This window comes from Protopterus annectens, chromosome 1.part1 (genome assembly GCF_019279795.1).
Source record: "Protopterus annectens isolate FY-2018-M chromosome 1.part1, PAN1.0, whole genome shotgun sequence".
Taxonomy (NCBI): domain Eukaryota; kingdom Metazoa; phylum Chordata; order Ceratodontiformes; family Protopteridae; genus Protopterus; species Protopterus annectens.
Window position 1 is genome coordinate 833,319,586 of NC_056726.1, and position 22,277 is coordinate 833,341,862.

Consider the following 22,277-nt stretch of genomic DNA (forward strand, 5'->3'; position numbering starts at 1 on the left):
TCTCCTATGGAAGTGCAGCAGCTTTAAGTTCTCACTGGACGACTTTTGTCCCACTGTGCCTTAATCCTTTCCATTTTTTATGAATTTGCGATGCCATTGAGTATTTTATTTGAACATCACTCATTATGGTGAGTGCTCATGCACAGATGTACTCTCTACTGAGAAGACTGAATGGGGATGTTAAGTAATTTTTGAAAGATGGAATTCTGCATACATGTCTGAGCTTCTGCTACAGATGGATTGCTGGACAGTTTTGAAATTTTGTTTTTCGTAGGTTAATCAGCACTTTTATTTATTTATTTATTTGTTTGTTTTTTTATCCCCTGATGTTATTGTCTTATGCTCCACATAAGAAGTATTTATTATGTGTTGTTTTGCAGTATTGTAATCAGTTAATACATTTTGTGCTGTACTTGATATGTAGTTGTGTAGTTTTTAGGTGATACTCCATTAAGGTGTTTACATTCTTAAAGGCAGTCTTTAATGCTTTTTTCCCAGGGGTGCGTCAAAAAAAACAATCAAGGGGCTTTTACAGTGTTTTTTTCCTGATTACTATTTAAAATGCAGGTAAATGGTTTGTTTATTTTACTTATTTCCATCTTGTCAAGAATGTTTATAAGCTTGTCTTTGAACCCTGTGTCTTCTCACCTTTGCATGAATTAAAGATGATTCTTAGATTCCGAAATCACATGTAGCAGGGTTTGTATATTAGCCGAAGTTAAGGTGTTCATCCCAGTCATGAGAAGAGCAGATTTGTTTTGAAGCCTTTTAAGACGTACATAATTTTCATTTGCATTCTAATTTACTTTACTCATGCAGGTCTGGAGAATTATCTTTTCCCAGCTGATGAAGATGTGGCTCCATCAAATCCATTTCTAGAGGAGGAAGGTAATACAAAAAAGGAGAGCAGGTTGGTGGAACTGGCAACAGAGATGCTTAGCGCTTCCTCAAGACGTAGTCTTCGTAAGTACTTGCTAACATGTTGCCTTGAGGTTTGGTTCCAGAGTGTTTTTAATTCAAAAAAGTTTAACCTGAATTGAGTTGGACATAAAAAGAATGATGGAAGGAATCTAGTGATCCAAGTCTACTTTGTTGCAGCAATCTAGTGATCCAAGTCTACTTTGTTGCAGCAGCTGTCCCTTTCTGATAGCAGTTTTTGCCCCCCACGAAATCAGTCTTGTGATGTATATTACATCTGTTTGACTGGTATGTTGATCACCGTATACCTTCCTTCAGCACCGCCCACCTCAAAGAAAATCTCTGTAAATATCTAAGTTGTCATCTTATACAGCCCTTACCTTATTGATTGTTGTTGTTATTATCTAGAAAGGCCTTCAAAACTTTACACAGTGTTTCAGGTGTGGTCATGTTAACACTGTGCAGTGGGGCAATGTCACCCCAGAATGTTAACATTGTGATATATAATTAAAGTTTGTGTGGTAATTATTTCCTAATGCATTTTCTTAGTTTTCTTTAAATCTGGTACTTACGTATTATCGCAACCAGATTTTCGCAGTTGCGAAATACGCATATGTACACAGATCCGAGTGCATGAAAAACTTAAAAGTGTTATTCTAATTCTTTACAATTGCCCAGGAACTGTACTTCACTTTTAGGAACAGGAACATTTTGGGAAAGCCTCTCCTTGACTTGCGTGCATTGCATCGCAGACACACGCTCTTGTCTTAATGACTGCTATTGTCCTGTCAGCTGGGTTCTTATTACCATCCCCCGAAAATTAACCATAGGAGATGGCCAGAGGATCAGCTTCTCCATTTTCCTTCAGTTCCCTTTACCCATACCTGTTTCTGATTAACTGATGCATGCAGTCTTAATGTTGCTTTCCCTGGGAAAACCGTTACTGGTTGTGCTGATCAGATAAGATTTGTGTGGGAGAAAATGGAAAACGCTGATTACGCTCCAAAACCTGTAAAACCACAAAGTAATCGGATCTTAGACAAGTTATTATTTGTGTCTTCAGACACAGTGACAAAGTTGAAAGACAGAATTGTCATCCAGTCCTCTTCATAAACGGATGCGTTTCCCGAAACAGCAAAGTGAAGCTGAACAGAGAATTAATGATATCCTTGTCCAGAAGAACTAACAAGTATGAGTAATGAAAGGGATGACCTGATTATAATTCAAATTGAAGTTCTAATTCCTTCATACGTACTGCCCAAAAACTTTTAATTACTTTTAGGAACAGGAACAATTTCTAATGTCATGTTTTTGGGCAGTCGTAAGGAATGAGAATAACAGTTTGAAACATTGTCATGTGTCGGTGTTTTTTTTTGGGGGGTCTCAGCATTCTTTCCTCACAGTGAAACTACTCCTTTTTTTCAGTAAGACAGCAGCCCTGCCAATTGAGGCATGCGTGTGTAATACACACAAGACAGGAACAACACTTGCACATTTGTTTATCTTCCTGAATGTAAGCCAAAGTGATTTTTCAGCTGTAAGAATGTCAAAATAACACCGTACGGTGTTTCCAGCACTCGTTCTCATGCCAGCATGACAATTTTGCAACCGCGAAAATCTATTTTGTTAGTCCGAATATTACTGTCAGATTCTCACACCCTCACAAAGTACAGAAGTTTGCAGTTTAATTTCATTCATTTTCAGTACCCACTTTGTCCTAGGATTCAAGGGAACTGGAGTCTCTCCCAGTAAGCAGTAGGCATAAGGTAGAGAGCAAGTCATGGATGGAATGTCAGTCCATTGCAAATTCAACACACACACACACACACACACACACACACACACACACACACACACACACACACACACACACACACACACACACACACTCTCTCTCTCTCTCTCTCTCTCTCTCTCTCTCTCTCTCTCTCTCTCTCTCTGTCCATTGTGGGCTGCTTTGATGGCTTGTCAGTTTGTCTACCTGTGTGTTTTTTTGGGAAGTGGAAGGAAACCTGTACAGATAAAGGGTGGACATGCATCTATCAGACAGAATGCACATTCAGATAGAAACTGAGCTGGAGAACCAACCATTAATAATTAACACTGTTAATTATAGTATTACTGTGCTGCTTAAAGTACAGTTTTGTACCTACCATAAATCTAGATGCTCGAGTGTATACAATGCTGCAGTCATTACACTTGGGTTATCCTGTCGTCAGGTGGTCCCTCAGTTGGCCAGAGTTCCAAAGTCTTGGTCCGGCGTCGGTTGCTGTCACTTCTTCCCTGACGTCAGTGGTATATAAGATGCAGCCAACGCCATTTTCTTCAGTTTTTCTTGCCCCAGATGTCAGGTGCCCCCAAAAAGGTAGGCAATGTAAATTGCTAATAAAACATACATAAAAAAATGCAATCAAAAACTTCCAGTTACCAGCAAATACACCACATAGGTAGTAAAGGGTAGAAGGCATAGATAAGTACCAGCAAGGAAGAGGGGAAGGAGGGTGGGTAACCTGGACTGCAGCAGTGTATACACTTGAACATCTACATTTATGGTAGGTACAAAACTGTACTATGTTCATCGTGTTACACTGCTGCAGTCATTACACTTGGGTAGAATCCCAATGCTGAGGATGGGTGGCTATAAGGCCCTGCAGCACTGCAGTGGCAAAGCCAGCTCTGGATTTAGAGTAAAGAGGCAGGTGGTAATGCTTGGTAAAGGTATGCACAGAACTCCAAGTTGCAGCTTCCAAAATGTCCTTGGTAGGTACTCCTCTGAGGTAGGCAGTTAAAGTGGCTGTATCCCTGGTAGAATGAGATCTAATGTTGCTAGGTACAGTTTTCCCATGTTGTGTATAGCAGAAACGTATACAGTGCCCTATCTATTTTGAAATGGTCTGTTTTGAAATAGCTTTTCCCTGTGCTCCTGCAGCAAATGCTACAGACAATTGCTGAGTTTTCCTGAAAGCTTTCGTTTTGTCCAAGTAGAAGCATAACTGTCTGTGTATGTCCAAGGAATGTAGATGTCTCTCCCCTTTATTCTGGGGATTTGGATAAAATGTTGGCAAATGAATGGTTTGGTTTAGAGCCACACTTTATTTTTATTTATTTTGTTTTTGTTAACCGGGAGGGTCCGACTGGACACAGGTCCATTTTCAGCGGCGGCCCGGGGAGAAAAGCTCCATGTTGCAATATTAGATTAATACAATTCTAAGCAATTAATGAAATTTATAGTACAGGGAACATTTACATGGCAAGTGATACATCTAGTAGAATGAACAATTATTACAAAACAGGTTTTTTTTTTTTTTGTGTGTTTTCCTACACATTCACAAAACATTAATAATTTTACATTCACAATACATTTATGCATTAGTATAACTGAGAAGTAAATAAATGCCCATACTGGCAAAACTAAAGTATAGGTAAGATGAGAGTAAGAGGAGTTATGTTAGGTTGTTGTACTATTTTCAAATACAGATTATAGCCATTATGAGGTAAGGGTTGTAGTACAAGTGTTAGTATGTTTTCTGCTAATGGACTGATGGTATGTTTGGATGTCTATGCAAGGATATCAGCAGGGCTAAGTAAGGGAAAAGTTATAGTGTAACAGAATCCATGCAACTGAGCATAGTTATTGTTACCCTGGGGTGTAGCAAGAGCAGAGCCAATTATTAGAATAATGGGATTTCAGGAGGTGTTTGAGTTTGGTATTAGAAGTAGTGCTAGTTGTATTGTTTGGGAGTGAGTTCCAGGTTTGGGCTGCTATGCAGGCAAAGAGAGATTTACCTGCTTCATTTTTATATCTTATTACTTGAATGAGATTTTGGTTACTAGATCTTAGGGCTCTAGTGGCAGTGTAGGGCTGAATTAGCTGTTGGAGAGCAGGTGTTTTCTCAGGGTAGTAGTAGAGTTTATGTGCAACTGTGGCTTGATTAAGTCTTACCAGCTGAGGAAGTTCCAGCCACTTGAGTTGCATTAAGGAAAGACAGTGATGGGACCTATTTGTGGAGTCTGTTGCGAATTTGGCAATTTTGTTGTAGCATGATTCCATTTTGTGAAGTTCAGTCTGGTGAAGGTTAGTTAAGATAGGGGAAGCATAAAGAAGGATGGAGAGGAGGTGGCTTCTTGCAATAGTGGCTTTGGTCTGTTTAGTCTTGAACTTTTTATTTCTATAGAGGAGACCTAGTTTTCTGTTTACCTTTTTGATGGTTTGTGCTATATGGATATCAAATTTTAGATGATTATTAGTCTCTACTCCTAGTAGTTTTGTGTGGTTGGTTGGTGTGATTTGAATATTGTTTCTGGAGTTTATGATGAGGTTATAGTTTGAATTGGATTATCTGCCAGGGGTGAATAGGATTAGTTTAGTTTTCTTTGGATTGAGAAGAAGTTGTATTTTAGTAAACCAGGTTTTTGCTAGAGTAAAGTTGAGTTGGGTAAGGGTGCGTACTTCCTTTATGCTGGGGGCGGCACATATTATGTTGGTGTCATCAGCATATTGAAGTACTGTGGCAGTGGGCAGTGAAGAGGGAGAACAGCAGTGGGCCAAGGATTGATCCCTGTGGGACTCCTATGGAAACTGGTAAGAGGGGGGACAGCTTTTCTTGCCAGAGGACTGCTTGTTGGTGTTCTGATAGATAGCTATTGAGCCACAGTATAGTGGAGGAGCATATATTGAGACTAGATAGAGTATTGAGGAGCATATTGTGATTAACCATATCAAAGGCTTTTGATAAGTCGAGGAAGATGGAAGATACAAAAAGACCTTGGTTTCTATAGTGGTTGACTGTATTGGTATAGGATAGAAGGGCAGTGGTTGTGCTGTGGGAGGGTCTGAAGCAGTGTTGGGCATTAGATAGTAGTTTGTTTTGTTGGAGATATTGCATTAGTTGCAAGTGGACAACTCTTTCAAGAATTTTTGATAAGGGTGATAGTATGGCTATAGGACGATAGTTGGTCAACTCTAAGGAGTTGCCACCTTTGTGCAGAGGGACAATATGGGAAGTTTTCCAGAGGGTAGGAACTTTGTGTTCTGAAATTGATCTATTTATGAGAATAGACACTGGATATGATATGGCTTCTGCCGCTATCTGAAGGAAATCTGCAGGAAGTTTATCGGCAGCTAGTCTGGTTGGTTTTAGCTTCCTAAGGAGGTTTGCAATAATTTAGTGGACACTGGCTGTAGGGAAAAACACTTGATACCCCCTTTGGCATAAAAGTAGGGTTTGTTGTTAAAGACACCCTGTCTTGGTGAAAAATGATGAAAGGTTCCACTGCCATTAGCGCCTGTAATTCTGAAACTCTTCGTGCTGAAGTTATTGCCAGAAGCAGAGCAGTTTTCCATGAAACATATTTTAATTCTGCTGAATTGGCTGGCTCAAAAGGAGGTAAAGTTAATTTCTCCAAGACGAAGTTGAGGTCCCAAGTTGGAGTTGGTGCTCTACGGGGCGGTCTTATGTTTTTGGCCCCTCTGAGGTATTGTTTTAGTAAAGGATGAGAGAAAATTGGAGGGTCTGTGTTGTAATGAGCAGAGATGGCAGAGGCGTGGATCTTAATGGATGAAAAGGATAGGCCTTTGTCCAGCATCTCAGTTAAATATTGCAATATCTGAGGAATATTTGGGACAAGAGGGTCAAGGCTGTGTGCCTGGTTCCAAGCACAGAATCTCTTCCATTTATCCGAATAGGCTTTCCTGGTGTTAGGCCTCCTGGCCTCCAAAATGACATCCATAACAGCTTTAGAGAGAGGTGTTGTTTACTTGACTAAGGTATCTGCCATGCAGCCAGGTTTAAAGTTTTGAGCTGGCTGTGAAATATCTGATTGTTTTGCTGAGTCAGAAGCTGTGGAATTTGAGGCAATATCCATGGTGGACCTTGTGCTAAGTTCTTTAAGATTGGGTACCAGTGCTGGCGTGGCCAGTCTGGGGCAATCAGGATAATGTTTGGCTTTTCTTGTCTGGCTTTTAGGAGTACCTTTGAAAGGAGAGGCAGTGGTGGGAAGGCATATACATGAAGGTATTTCCAGCTGAATGAGAGGGCATCCACTTTCCATGCTTGTGTGTGGTAAGTCCTTGTGCAGAATTTCTCTAGCTGGCAATTCACTGGGGTGGCAAACAGATCTATGTCCGGGCTCCACCATTTTTGTGCTATCATGCTGAATATTTGTGGATTTAATTTCCACTCGTGCAGATCCATGATGTTTCTGCTTAAGTCATCTGCCAGAGTGTTTTTCTCTCCTGGCAGGAATTGTGCTTGCAGATGAACTTGAAAGGTTAGAGCTGTGTCCCACAAGGTCATGGCTTGTCTGCAGAGGGAATATGAATGAGTGCCCCCTTGCTTGTTTATGTACCACATAACTGTGGTGTCTGTCTTTAGTAGTAGTTGTCCTGGGTGCAGAAGGTCCTTGAAAGCTATAAGGGCATTTTGTACAGCTAGCATCTCTTTTTGATTGATGTGAAGATGCCTTTGTTCTGAGGCCCACTTGCCCTGAATACATTTTCCTGCCATGTGTGCTCCCCAGGCATAATCCAATGCATCTGTTGTCAGTGTTTGCCTGGCTGTGGGTTGAGTGAAAGGCTGTCCCTTGTTGATGCGACAGACTTGTGCCCACCATCAAAACTCCTGTTGGAGGCAAGGGATAAGTGGTATTACTGTTTGCAAACTGTGACAGTGTTGAGACCATACACTCTTTAGGTACCATTGTAGTTTCCTCATATGCAGTCTGGCATATGGAATTAGTAGTATGCAAGATGCCATGAACCCCAAGGCCTGCAGAATTTTTCTTGCAGGGAGTTGGGTTTTTGTTGCCATCAAGTGAAAATATTGAGACAGTTGCCTTTGCTTGTCTGGCATGAGATAAGCCATCTGGGCCGTTGTATTTAAGCTGGCACCCAGGAATATTATCTCTTGTGAGGGCACTAGTTTTGACTTCTTTTCATTTACTGTGTACCCTAGGCAAATTAGCAATCTTTTTACAAATGCCAGATGCTTTAGAAGGATGTCTTTGCTCTCTGCTTGAATAAGGCAGTCGTCCAAGTATGGGTAAATTTGAATTCCTTTTTGTCTGCAAAATGCAATTACTGGTGCCAGGCATTTTGTAAAGACCCTGAGCGCAGTAGATATGCCAAAGGGCAGTGCAGAGAATTGGTAATACATTGAACCAGCAAAGAATCTGAGGTATCTTCTGCAATTTTGTCTGATAGAGGCATGCAGGTATGCCTCCTTGAGGTCCAAAGTAATGAGCCAAGCTTTCTTGCCCAGCATGGGAAGAAGCTGCTGTAGTGTCAACATTTTGAATTTTGGACATCCAGGTAAGTATTTAGAGAAGAAAGATCCAGAATGGGCCTCCATGCTTTGTCCTTTCTGGGAACCAGAAAGAGGCTTGAGTAAAATCCTTGTCCTTGCTCCTGTGTTGGTACCTTTTGAATAGCTCTGATGTCCATGAGTGCTGTAATTTGTCTTTGAGCCTCTGCCCATTGATTTGGTGGCAGGTTTGGCATTCCTCTTAAACTTGGCAGAGTGTGGAAGTGGAACCCGTAACCTTGAGATACAATATTGAGAACCCATTGGTCTGTTGTGATCATATGCCATTTGTGAGAGAAAAGTGCTAGTTTTCCCCCCAAGGGGGCTGCCAAGAGAGAAGTGCTTGGTAGCTGTAGTGGGAAGTCATTGGGGCTGTTTTCTGTAAGGTTGATGCCTGTCTTCCCCTCCTTTCTGGGTTGAAGCACCCCATTGTCGAGGCCTGTAAGAACCTTGTGGCTGACTTTTGCCTCTTGGGCATCTGTATCTGCCCCTTTGAGGTCTGTCTGTACCTGGAAAGGACCAATTTTTTGTTGGCCAATTTCTGCTAAATCGAGGAGGCTGAACCTGTAAGAAATCCTTCACCGTTTGCATAGATTTTGCCTTATCCTCCATTTTCTTTAATACCGCTTCTGCCTTAACTCCAAATAAAACATCCTGCTGCAAAGGTGCAACCAATAATTTTGCTTTAACATGATCTGGTAAAGTCTGCTCTTTTAACCAAGCATGTCTTCGAATGACAGACCCTGTAACTGCTGCTCTACAGGAGGCCTCTAGTGAATCTAAACCACATTGCAAAGTATATTTACCCACTTGTTCTGCTACATGTAATAAGTCCTGCATTGCCTTATACTCAGGAAGATCTGAATTTGGAAGCATTTTTTGTTTTAATTGAGACATCAAATATTGCTGATATTTAAGCATGTGAAACTGGCAATTTAAGGCCCTCATTGCTAAAGTTGTATATGTATATACTTTCTTCCCCCATCTGTCTAATGTTCTGGAATCTCTGTCAGAGGGAACTGGATTTTTAGCTGTAGAGGCCTTTACCCCTTTGGGACCCTGGGAAATAGTTTCAGGGTCAGCAACAGGGCTTTTTTAAAGAAATTTGTGAGAATCAGGGACTCTGTAGTATCTGTCTGGTTTAACTGGAGCAGGAGGTAAAGAATCAGGATTTAAACTGGATTCAGAGTACACATCATCCACAATATCTAACACTGGCGGAATAGCAAGGGGTCTGTGTTGAGGTAATAAAAGAAAATCTCTGAGCCTTTTCTTGGATTCTGAGTAATCCTGGCCCTCCCAATGGAAATGCTCCCTCATGGTATGTAAAGTTTCCCCAAAGGAGTAGTCCTCTGGAGGAGAGGCTGAAGGAATTGATTCTTCAGCATCAGAATCCTTATAAGGGGGTAAAGAGTACCCGTGGTCTGAGGAAGAATCCGAAGAAATGGACACCTGGTCGGATGAGTCATAGTCTGCATCCTGTCTAGGCCTTTTATCAGGAGGGGGATGGGAACCCCTGATCAGAGCAATTAAGTCTTCAGCCATTTTTAACATCTGTTTCTTAGGCATGGAGGCCTGTGCAGGGGAATGCTGAACTTGCTTCTTTATTTTTAAAGGTGTTTTAGCCTTTGCAGAAGATTTGATGGCTAGTTGAGTAGGTCTGAATACACCCTCTGAAGCCGAGGGCTGTTCAGCTGCCCCGGATCCCTCTGAAGGGTTAGTCTCTGTAGGGCCTAAATCTAGAGTATCCGGAGGCCCAGCCATCTCCACGTGGGAGTCGGAGGCGGCATGTGGTTCTAAAGATGCGGTCGTCAGGGGCTGCGTAGGCGCCTCACTGAAAACCGGAGAACCGGCGACTGGCCTATTAGAGGCTTCGTCGTCAGTTTTGGGCCTCGGATGCCTGTTCTTGTCTTTGCGCTTTTTGTGTATCCCGGACGTCAGTTGTTCCGACGGCATGGTATAATTAAATTTTCTACCAAAATAATGTCGGGCAAAATCAAACCGACGTTTAATAGTGCGCTTATTAAACCTAGCACAAAACCGACAACCAGTGATGTCGTGGTCTGGGCCTAGGCATGGGATACAATAAGAATGAAAATCCTTATGAGGTATTTGCTTCCCACAAGAAATACAATTATTAACTTTTACTGACATCGGTCTGAGGCAAGAAAAAGTTTCCCCAATGGGGTACTTAGCTTTATAGAAGACTTCACTTCTGAAATTTGAATTGAAAATCTCAGGAGTCAGCCGACCGGCACTTGCGAACTGCTTTTGCTTCTGGCACCGCGCGGCAAGAAAGACTGAAGAAAATGGCGTCGGCTGCATCTTATACCCCTGGCACACTGACGTCAGGGAAGAAGCGACAGCAACCGACGTCAGACCAAGACTTTGGAACTCTGGCCAACTTAGGGACCACCTGACGGCAGGATAACCCAAGTGTAATGACTGCAGCAGTGTAACATGATGTGAACATCTTTGTACTTTTTACATTGAATCTTGGATATTCTCATTCTGTACATAGAGCAGGCTTTCCTATGTCTTTTTGTAGACCTGTCCTCTTGTTCCAGACTGCTGCATTAATTTTGGTGTCCTCAAATAGAAAAATCCTATTCTTTCTTTCCATAGTTAGAGTGAATGCAGTTATGTTAAAGAGAGCCAAGTCCAGCCACACACTACTAGTTTCTGGTTTCACCAGACAACTTTCTTACATTTACTGTGTTCTATTTCCATTCTTCTACCTAGTCTGTTGGACACCTTACCAACTTGGGTCACACCTCCATGCCTCTCATTTTTATTTCTCTTATTTATTTTTACAGTTGTTAACTGGGAAAGTGCACTGATCCAAAGACCTTTTTGAGCATGACCAGGCACAAATAACTTGTCAGAAACAGTTCAGAACAGTATAGAATGACTGTTATGTTTTAGGTGCTTAAATAATTTTGTCTTTGTACCAACTAGCTTCCTTTATGGCATGTTACCTATTGCCTTTTTGAACTACGTGTACTTTTACTTGTCCACCCTTGTCTTTATTGATTGTGATCCATTGATGGGGCATGTATTGTAGAGAACTTGAAACAAATCTTCATTGTTTTAGACCCTGCAGATGTTCTTCGTGTTTCACTGTTGCGGTCATTACATTTGGGTAATCTGCTGGCAGGTTGCCCTCAGTCGACCTGAATAACAGTCTTGGGTCCTGCGTCAGTTGCTGTCTCCTCTTCCATGACGTCAAGTCATCAGGGGTATAAAACATGCAGCCGATGCCATTTTATTCAGTCTTTCTTGCCGTGCGGTGCCTGAAGCAGAAGCAGTTCGCAAGTGCTGGTCGGCCGACTCCTGAAATTTTCGCATTCGAATTTCAGAACCAAAGTCTTCAAACTAAAGCTAAGTACCCCGTTGAGGAAACTTTTTCCTTGCTCCTTACCAATGTCAGTAAAAGTTAGTAATTGCATTACTTGTGGGAAGCAAATACCTCATAAGGATTTTCATTTGTATTGTATTCCTTGCCTAGGCTGATATCACAACGTGCCTTGCTGTCGGTTTTGTGCTAGATTTAACCAACGCAGTATTAAGCGTCAGTATATTTTTGCTTCTAAATATTTTGGTTCAAGATTTAATTATCCTGAAATGTCGTCGGTTAGCAATCCGACTACCGGAGTTCACAAAAACACAAAGAAAAAGGCAGAGACAGACCGTCGAGGTCCAAAACCGATGACGAAGCTTCTCCTAAGCCAGTTGCTGGTTCACTGGTACTCAGTGAGGTGCTTTCACAGCCCCTGATACTCGCTACTTTTGAGTCTCAGGCCTCTACCGAGACCCATTCGGAGTCCCGTATGCCGCGAGATTCTCAGAGTATTGAACCCGCGGATGTCACTCCCTTGGATGGGTCCGGAGCCGCTGAGCAGGCACCGGCTTCTGAGGGTGTTTTCAGGCCTCAACATTTTTATATTAAACTGACGCCAGCCTCAAAAACAAGGTCAAAAACATCTTCTGTGTCTAAAAAAAATGATGAATGAGCCACTTGCTCAGGCCCCTATGCCTACAAAACAGATGATCAAAATGGCTGAGGATTTAATTACCTTGATCAGGGGTTCCCAACCCCCCCCGCTAAGAGGCCTAGGCAAGGCACTGATTATGAATCTTCAGATCAGGTTTCCATTTCTTCTGATTCCTCTTCTGATCAGGAATTTTCTGTTCCACCCTATGAGGATTCTGATGCAGAGGTATCCATCCCATCTGCATCTCCTCCTGAGGATTACTCTTTTGAAGAGACTTTGCATACTTTAAGGGAACATTTTCACTGGGAGAGTCAGGACTTCTCTGAATCAAAAAAGAGGCTTAGAGATTTCCTTCTTCTTCCTCAGCATAGGCCTTTGGCGATACCTCCTGTATTAGACATTGTTGATGATGTATTTTCAGAATCAAGCATGGCTCCTGATTCCCTGCCACCGGCTCCTGGTAAGCCAGACAGATATTACAGGGTTCCCGACTCCCACAAATATCTTTTCAAAAATCCTGCTGCTGATCCTGAGACTATTTCTCAGGGTCCCAAGGGTATAAAGGCCTCTACAGCCAAAAATCCTACCCCCTCTGACAGAGATTCCAGGGTGCGCTGGATAGATGGGGAAAGAAGGTTTATACGTCTGCAACCTTGGTAGTCAGGGCCTTAAACTACCAGTTTCATATGCTTAAATATCAACAGCATGTTATGGGCTTACTGAAACAGAAAATTATGTTAATTTCTGATTGTGTGGAAAATAAAAGAGTTACAGGAATTATTGCATTCAGCAGAACAAGTTGGAAAGCACACTTTGCAATGTGGTTTTGATTCCTTGGAGGCCTCTTGTAGGGCCGCCGTTACTGGATCTGTGATTAGAAGGCATGCCTGGCTCAAGGAGCAAAATCTGCCTGATCATGTTAAAGCTAAATTGTTGGATGCCCCTTTGCAGCATGATACTCTGTTTGGTAATAAGGCAGAAGAGGTTTTAAAGAAAATGGAAGACAAAGCTAAATCTATGCAAACTGTAAAATATTTCTTGCAAGTGCAACCACCCAGGTTCAGTAGACACTGGCCTACTAAAAATTGGTCCTTTCCTGTGTCCAACAGAGCCACTCAAGGCAAATCCAGGTGCTCAAAAGACTCCAGATACCAATCACAGGGTGATTGCAGGTCAAAGCAATGGGGTGCCTCCACCTCCAAAACTGGAGGAAACAAAGCACAACCCTACAGTAAGCAGTCTCAATGACTTTCCTCTACCATCACCAAGTACTTACCTTTTGGCAGCCCTCTTGGGGGTGAAACTAGTACTTCATGCTCAAAACTAGCAGTTAATTACCCAGGACAAGTGGGTATTAAATATAGTATCCCAGGGGTACAGATTTCATTTCCATACTTTGCCAATTCCAAACAGATGGCCGTATCTGCCACAAAACCAGTGGGCAGAGGCCCAGAAACAAGTCATGTCCCTCATGGATATGGGGGCTATTCAACCGGTACTAGAAAAGTAAAAAGGACAAGGTTTTTATTCAAGACTTTTCCTGGTACCCAGAAAAGACAATTCATGGCATCCAATACTGGACTTATCGATTTTGAACACGTTCCTGGACATTCCAAAATTCAAAATGCTGACTTTACAACAGCTACTGCCTATGCTAGGCAGGAATGCTTGGTTAGTAACTCTAGACTTAAAAGAGGCATACCTGCATATATCCCAATCAGGGAATCATGCAGAAGATGCCTCCGCTTCAAAGCAGGTTTTTTGCATTACCAATTCTCTGCACTGCCCGTTGGCTTATCTACTGCGTCCAGGGTCTTTACAAAGTGCCTGGCACCAGTAATTGCATTCTGCAGACAAAGAAGCATTCAAATTTATCCTTACCTGGACGATTGTCTCATTCAAGCAGAGGATAAGGACACTCTTCTTCAGCATCTGGCGTTTGTAAAAAGGCTTCTAGCATGCCTAGGGTACACCGTAAACGAAAAGAAATCACAACTGGTACCCTCTCAAATAAGTACATTCCTGGGTGCAAGCTTGAATACAACTGCCCAGATGGCTTACCTTACGCCAGACAAACAAAGGCAACTGACAACATATTTCAAACAAATGGCAACAAAAACCCAGTTATCTGCAAGACAAATTCTGCAGGCTTTGGGGTTCATGGCATCCTGCATTCTACTAATTCCATATGCGAGACTGCATATGAGGAAACTTCAATGATACCTAAAAAGTTTATGGAGTCAACATTGTCACAGTCTGGAAACAATGATTCCTCTCATTCCCTGCCTACAACAGAAGTTTCTTTGGTTGCAGAGACATGTCACCAAAACAAGGGACTGTCATTCACTCTACCCCCTGCCACCCAAACCCTAACTACAGACGCATCAGACTATGCCTGGGGGGCCCACCTGGCGGGGAGATGCATTCAGGGCAAATGGAGCCCAAACCAAATGCATCTGCATATCAACCAGAAAGAGATGCTAGCTGTTCAGAATGCTCTGACAACCTTCAAGGACTTGCTTCATCCAGGACAACTACTGATAGACGGACAACACCACAGTTATGTGGTACATAAACAAGCAGGGGGGTACACATTCCTACCCCCTTTGCAGACTAGCCATGGCCTTTCGGAACACAGCCTTGACTTACCTAATGCATCTTCAAGCTCAATTCCTGCCAGGAAAACAAAATACTCTGGCAGACGACCTAAGCAGAAATCTTATGGACCCGCACGAATGGAAACTGGATCCACAAATCTTCAGCATGTTAACACAGAAATGGGGGAGCCCAGACATAGATCTATTTCCCTCTCCCCAAAATTATCAGTTGGACAAATTCTGCACAAGAACTCCTCACAAAAAAAGCATGGAAAGTGGATGCCCTATCCTTCAGCTGGAAAAACCCATCAGTCTATGCCTTTCCCCCTCTGCCTCTACTCTCCAAGGTCTTACTAAAAGTCAGACAGGAAAAACCAAAAATTATCCTAGTTGCTGCGGACTGGCCCTCGCCAGCACTGGTACCCACTTCTAAGGAATATGTCTCAACTTCCTCCATGGTACTTGCCTCAGATACCTTATCTACTGTCTCAGTAGAACAATCAAATTCTGCACACTCAGCTCCAAACTCTGAATCTTGCAGCATGGCTGATCAATTAATTATTCAAACACCTCTCAGTAAATCTGTGATGGATGTCATTTTGGAAGCCAGAAGGCCTAGTACTAGAAAATCTAATGCTGATAAATGGAAGAGATTCCGTGCTTGGAACCAAGCACAAGGAACAGACACAACAAAGCCCAATATTCCTCAGATTTTACAATATTTGACTGAGATGCTTGACAAGGGCCTATCTTTTTCTTCAGTAAAAATCCATGCCTCTGCCATCTCGGCTCATTACAACACAGAGCCCCCCTCTTTTCTCATCCTCTGCTTAAACAGTACCTTAGTGGAGCCAAAAATCTAAGGCCTCCCAGAAGATCACCAACTCCTGCATGGGATCTCAATTTTATGCTGGAAAAACTCACCCTGCCTCCTTTTGAACCAGCAGCTACTGCGGATATAAAATTTTTATCTTGGAAAACAGCTTTTCTCTTGGCAGTCACTTCAGCAAGAAGGGTTTCAGAACTACAGGCTCTCATGGCAGTGGAGCCTTTTCTTGTATTTTACCTGGACAGGGTGTCCCTCAGGACCAATCCTTCTTTTATGCCCAAGGTGGTATCCAGTGTGGCTCTTAACCAGACTATTCACCTGCCAACATTTTACCCAAATCCGCAGAACAAGGGAGAGTGGATTCTGCATTCATTGGACATACACAGACAACTAAGATTCTACTTAAACAGGACCAAATCTCTAAGAAAGTCTGAGCAACTACTGGTAGCATTTGCTGCAGGGTCAGAGGGGAAGGCTATATCAAAGCAGACTATTTAAGTGGATAAGCCACTGCATTCGTATCTGCTACTTGCACCATGGTAAACCTGTACCCAAGGGGATCAGATCACATTCCACCAGGGCTGCCTCTACTTCAGCAGCTTTTCTCAGAGGGGTTCCAACCAAAGACATTCTAGAAGCTGCTACTTTGATCTCTGTTCATACCTTCACAAAGCATTATCATTTGTCTCTCTTCTCCAAGTCCAGGGCAGGCTTTGCCATTGCAGTTCTGCAGGGCCTTATAGCCGCTCCTAATGCTGTTTAGTTCCATCCTCCCATCCATAGCTTTGGGATTCTACCCAAATGTAATGACAGCAACAGTGAAACACAAAGAACATAGTACAGTTGTGTACACTTACCATAAATGTAGATGTTCGAGTGTATTCACTGTTGCAGTCCGGGTTACCCACCTACCATCCCCCTTTCTATACCTTTTCTTTACTTACACTAAAGCCTTTGTGGTGTATTTGCTTTTAGATGAAGGTAAAGTTTATGTTGCTAAAAGTGCATTTATATATATTTCTGTTTATATATATACATATATAATATATATATATATTTTTTTTTTTTTTTACTCCCCATTTGGGGGGCACCTGACATCTGGAGCAAGAAAAACTGAATAAAATGGCGTCGGCTGCATGTTTTAGACCCCTGACTTCATGGAAGAGGAGACAGCAGCCGATGCAGGACCCAAGACTTTGTTATTCAGGCCGACTGAGTGGAACCTGCCAGCAGATTACCCAAATGTAATGACTGCAGCAGTGAATACACTCAAACATCTACATTTATGGTGTGTGTACACAACTGTACTTTCTCTGTCTGCTGGGTCTTTACTGTCCAGGAATTTATCCAGACTGCTGTATAAAATAATTTCTATCACTTTTCTAGAGAGGAAAGGAAGAATTGCTGATCTTTAATTGCCTTAAATTCTTTACTAAATCCTCAACAAACACCTTCCAGTTGGTGTAATTTGAAGAAATGACTTGCTTTTGATGGATCTTGAGATGACTGTTCCCATTTTGTTACACATGGTTTTGTAATGCAGTTTTTTTGCTAATAACACAGAAAGGATTGTGCATAAACTGTTGCTGTGAGGTGTCCTTTTACTTAAACACACACATACACTCATTTTGATGTTATTTATATGTGTTGTATAACAAGTTCATCTGTTGTGTGTTTTCCATTACCTTGCTTATATGTGGGTAAAGACTATACCTGTGTTGCCGAAGGCTTTGTAAGTATCATTATCAGCTATGAAAGTATTCAGGCAGGGGATCCAACAACTACTGCAGTTCCTTTGTTATGTCATTACCTGGCACTCCTGCTTATTTTTTACTTATTGTGTAGCACTGCTTTTTCTGTCCAGCTTTCCATATCCTTACATTTTTCAGCCTTCAAAATATGTAGAAAAAAATAAATTAATATTTTAACAGCTTAAAATGTGAAAGGTATTTTAACAGACTAAAGGATTAATTAAAATACGTAATATAGCACTCTGCTCCATTCTTCATTGTACCTCAACTCCTCTGCTTCTAATAGTTCATGTTTTGCTCAAGTCCACTGTACTTCCCAGTAGATTTAAATAATTGTCTTGTTTTCATCTGTTGCCTTTTCTTGCCCTTCACATAGGCCTTACTTTCAGGCTGCCATCACTGCCCCATTCCCAGTCTCTTGTCCTCTTTTTTGAATAACTGACTGCATTTCTTGCACTCAGTTTAGATTTGAGGTATTCCCAGCCATGCTTCTGCTTCCTCCTCCTCCTTATGTGCCATTTCTTGTTTTTTTTTTTTTGTTTTGTTTTGTTTTTCCCCTGTGTTATTGTCTTATTATATCCTCACAGTTTTTTTTTTCTATGAACCTTTTCTCCTCCTTGCCTGCAGGCCATCAGCCTTGCCACAAAAGTTGTGATCCCACTGATTCTTGATGATAGGGACCCTTCATGCAGTGAGTGAAATGCTGCCAAAGGGAACTGTTGTCTAGAGTCATGCAGGAGTTTGTGTCCCTTTGTGTCCAAGTATCTGCTTGGCTGTAGAAGAAAGACACTTTGATCTTAAGTGGCCCAAGTATCTGGCTTCACCCCCCCCCAAACTGGAGTTATTTAGGTGTCAGGGTAGACCCTAACATCCCCAGTCAGGGGAGTTACTTGATGCTGCTCTCTACCATGTAACCCCTCTTAATTACAGGAAATGCTATGCGGAAATTTCTTTTAAGTCCCTAACACCATCCTCTAGGTAGCTGATTTGAGCACACTCATCACTGTGGAGGAATCCAGTGATTCCTGTATACTCCCATGAGGGCTACTATTGCCATCTTAGGAGTACAAAGCTCATGTATTTTGGTTTGTGGGTACTTTATCATGCCTTTTCTACCTGGCTCTTTTGCCACTTTAGCTGTTGTTTGAACTCTGGTTGTCTGAAGGCAGTCATGCTTTATCCTTTGACCATACAGCTGAGCAATACATCACCACAGTTTATCAGCCTTTGTTATCCTCTTCCAGTCTTTTGTATTGCTTTTTGAATGCCTTGTCCAGAAACTCAAACCAAACTTTCCAAGGTTCCTTTCCACTTCAGGGATCGCAGACCTTATTACACTTTGGACAATGTCATTGTTTTTGCTGTTTCTTACTGACTTTTTTGTTTAGCTCCCAGCAGGCCATAATCTGATAACTCCTCTATCTGCACCCTGTCAGCCCATTCATGGAAGTAGTGAAGCCAGGCCTTTATAGGCTAGGCAAAAATAAAATGCCCCATTTGATCTTACCTGGTGAGAATTTGAGTAGGTAGCAACCAACTTGTGGACCTGCAGGGCAGCCTCCTCCCACCCCTCTCAGAAGCTTTTCTGAGCTCTGCAGTTGCCATCTCCCAAAAGGAAGAGTGCCTCCACATTTTGACCTCCCTTCAGTTTATGAGTGCAGATATACTCAGTGTGGACTCTTTAGGCTGAAACCCCACAGAGTGCATCACCTAGGAGTCATCAGTGTGGCTAGCCAGAATCATCTCCATTCCCCCAGGATGGGTGAGCCAGAAGATGTGGCTTATTTACATCCTCCCCAGACAGCTCTTGCCAGTATCCAAGCCACTAATCAAACTGGTTTCCCAGTGACTTCTTGACCTGTGTTTCTCTAATTCTTTTTTGCTAAAGCAGTCCTTCTTCAAGCACCTACAACATTCTGTCCTTCGATAATATTGTAGTTGAATCTTTCAAATTTATATATTTTTTTCCTTTGGACCATGACAATTGACTTCAAGTCTATGCCTGCCCCTACAGTTCCACTGTCCACATGCTCTGTCCTTAGAAGTCCCCTAGTATCATATGCACTAAAATGGTCTCCTGTCAGGAGATAACTTTGGCATGGAATCCTATGTTTCCATGTCTCAAGCTAATGGCTTTAGAGGCTTGACAGGCAGGCCAAGTGAGACAGGGTAGATAGACACTGTTGTACTACAGTTTGCAGTTTTTTTTCCATAGCCCTAAATTTGCCTCCCCTTTCTGCTGACATTACTGTATATGTCTGGGAAAGCAATAGGTTAGTAAACCTGAATGCATACCTTGCCGTAGGCCCACAGGACAGTTGGGCATTATATTTGGGTTATCTGCTTGCAGTAGCCCTCAGTCGGCCTGATTTAAGTCTTGGGTCCTGCATCTGTTGCTGTCCCTTCTTCAATGACGTCAGGTCATCAGGGGTATAAAACATGCAGCCGATGCCATTACATCAGTCTTTCTTGCCGTGTGGTGCCCGAAGCAGAAACAGTTCGCAAGTGCCGGTCGACCGACTCCTGAAATTTTCGTTTTCGAGTTTCAGAACCAAAGTCTTCAACTAAAGCTAAGTACCCCGTTGGGGAAACTTTTTCTTGCTCCTTACCGATGTCAGTAAAAGTTAATAATTGCATTACTTGTGGAAAGCAAATATCTCATAAAGATTTTCATTCATACTGTATTCCTTGCCTAGGCCCTGACTACCTTGCTGTTGGTTTTGTGTTTTATTTAATCAGCACACTATCTGTCGTTGGTATATTTTTGCCTCTAAATATTTCGGTTCTCGGTTTAATTATCCAGAAATGTCATCAGTTAGCCATCTGAATACCGGGATTTCGAAAAAATACAAAGATAAAGACAGAGACAGGTCACTGAGGTCCAAAACTGCTGACGACGCTTTTCCTAAGCCAGTCGCCAGTTCGCCGGTACACAGTGAGGTGCTTTCACAGCCCCTAATAACTGCTACATCTGATTTGCAGGCCTCTACTGAGACCCATTCAGAGTCCAGTATGCCGCGAGATGCTTCAACTATGGAACCCTTGGATGTTTCTACCTTGGATGGGTCCATAGCCGCTGTGCAGGCACTGGCTTCTGAGGGTGTATTCAAGCCTATGGACTTGCATATTAAACCAATGCCGCCTTCTTCATTTAGGCCTAAATCTCAAACCATGCCTAAAAAAAATGACGCCCAGGCCACATGCTCAGGCCTCTATGCCTAAAAAACAAATTATAAGAATGGCTGAAGATCTTATAACTCTAATCAAGGGAAGCCAACCTCTCCCTTCTAAGAGACCTAGGACTGAACTTGTTTATGAGTTTTCTGACCAGGTTTCTGATTTTTCTGATTCTTCTGATGATCTGGATTTGCCTTTATCTACTTATGAGGATTCTAATGCAGAGGACTGTATTCCCTCTGCTTCCCCTCCAGAGGATTTTTCTTTTAGTGAAACCTTACATACTCTAAGGGAGCATTTCCACTGGGAAAGCCAGTTTTTTTCTGATTCAAAAAAGAGGCTTAGAGATTTCTTACTCCGGCCTCAGCATAGATCTTTAGCTATTCCTCCTGTACTAGACATTGTTGATGATGCTTTTTCGGAATCTAGTTTGGCACCTGATTCTTTGCCTCCTGCTCCCAGAAGACCTGATGGATATTACAGGGTTCCTGATTCACACAAGTTCCTTTTTAAAAATTCTATTGCGGATCCAGATACTATTTCACAGGGACCCAAGGGCATTAAGGCTTCTACTGCTAAAAATCCTACCCCTTCTGATAGAGACTCCAGGGCGCTATATAGATGGAGTAAAAAGGTTTACACTTCTGCAACCTTGGCCATTAGGGCTTTAAACTGCCAGTTTCATATGTTAAAGTATCAACAACATGTTACTGGATTGCTAAAACAAAAATGATGTTAATTTCTGACTGTGCGGAAAATAAAGAATTACAGGATTTAATGCATTCTGCTGAACAGGTTGGAAAACATACTTTGCAATGTGGATTTGATTCATTAGAGGCCTCTTGCAGGGCTGCTGTTACTGGGTCTGTGCTCAGAAGGCATGCTTGGCTTAAGGAGCAATCTTTGCCTGATCATGTTAAAGCTAAATTGTTGGATGCTCCCTTAAATCAGGACCGCCTGTTTGGCAACAAGGCTGAGGAAGTTCTTAAAAAGATGGAAGATAAAGCTAAATCTATGCAAACTGTTAAAGAGTTCTTACAAATTCAGCCTCCTAGATTTAGTAGACATTGGCCTTCTAAGAGTTGGCCCTTTCCAGCCCCTTCCAGGTCTTTTCAAGCCAAACCCAGACACAGCGGAACCCCCAGGTTTCAGTCCCAGGGGACACACAAGACTAAGCAGTGGGGGGTTTCTGCACCCAAATAGGATTCACTCCTATGGAAAACTGTCTCAATGACTTGCTTTTAAAACTTCAAAGCACTTCCCAACTGAATGCTCCTTTAGGCAGAAAAATTGGTCTTCAGGCCAAAAACTGGGAACTCATTACCCAGGACAAATGGGTTTTAAATATAGTGCCCCAAGGATACAGATTTCACTTCCACACCTTACCAACACCAAGTGGATGGCCAGATCTACCCCCAAATTAGTGGGCAGAGGCCCAAAATCAACTACTCTCTCTCTCTTAAGCATGGGGGCTATTCAGTTGGTACCAGAAGAGGAAAAGGGACAATGTTTCTATTCAAGACTTTTTCTGGTACCCAGAAAAGGCAATACATGGTGTCCTATCCTGGACCTTTCTACTCTAATTACTTTCCTGGTGATTCCAAAATTCAAGATGCTGACTCTTCACCAGCTGCTTCCTATGCTAGGCAAAGATGCATGGTTGGCAACACTAGACTTAAAAGAAGCATACCTGCACATCCCTATCAGGG

At 42.3% G+C, this 22,277-nt stretch overlaps 1 protein-coding gene across 2 annotated transcripts in view; it reads left to right on the forward strand.

Annotated features, from left to right (window-relative positions):
* The window catches only part of RGP1 (RGP1 homolog, RAB6A GEF complex partner 1), a 1,859,064-nt gene that overhangs the window by 1,311,738 nt on the left and 525,049 nt on the right, over nt 1-22,277 (forward strand). For both annotated transcript variants that reach the window (XM_044078576.1, XM_044078568.1), the window contains one exon: nt 820-963. In XM_044078576.1, coding sequence (XP_043934511.1) covers nt 820-963 — 144 coding nt within the window. The remainder of the gene's footprint in view (nt 1-819; nt 964-22,277) is intronic.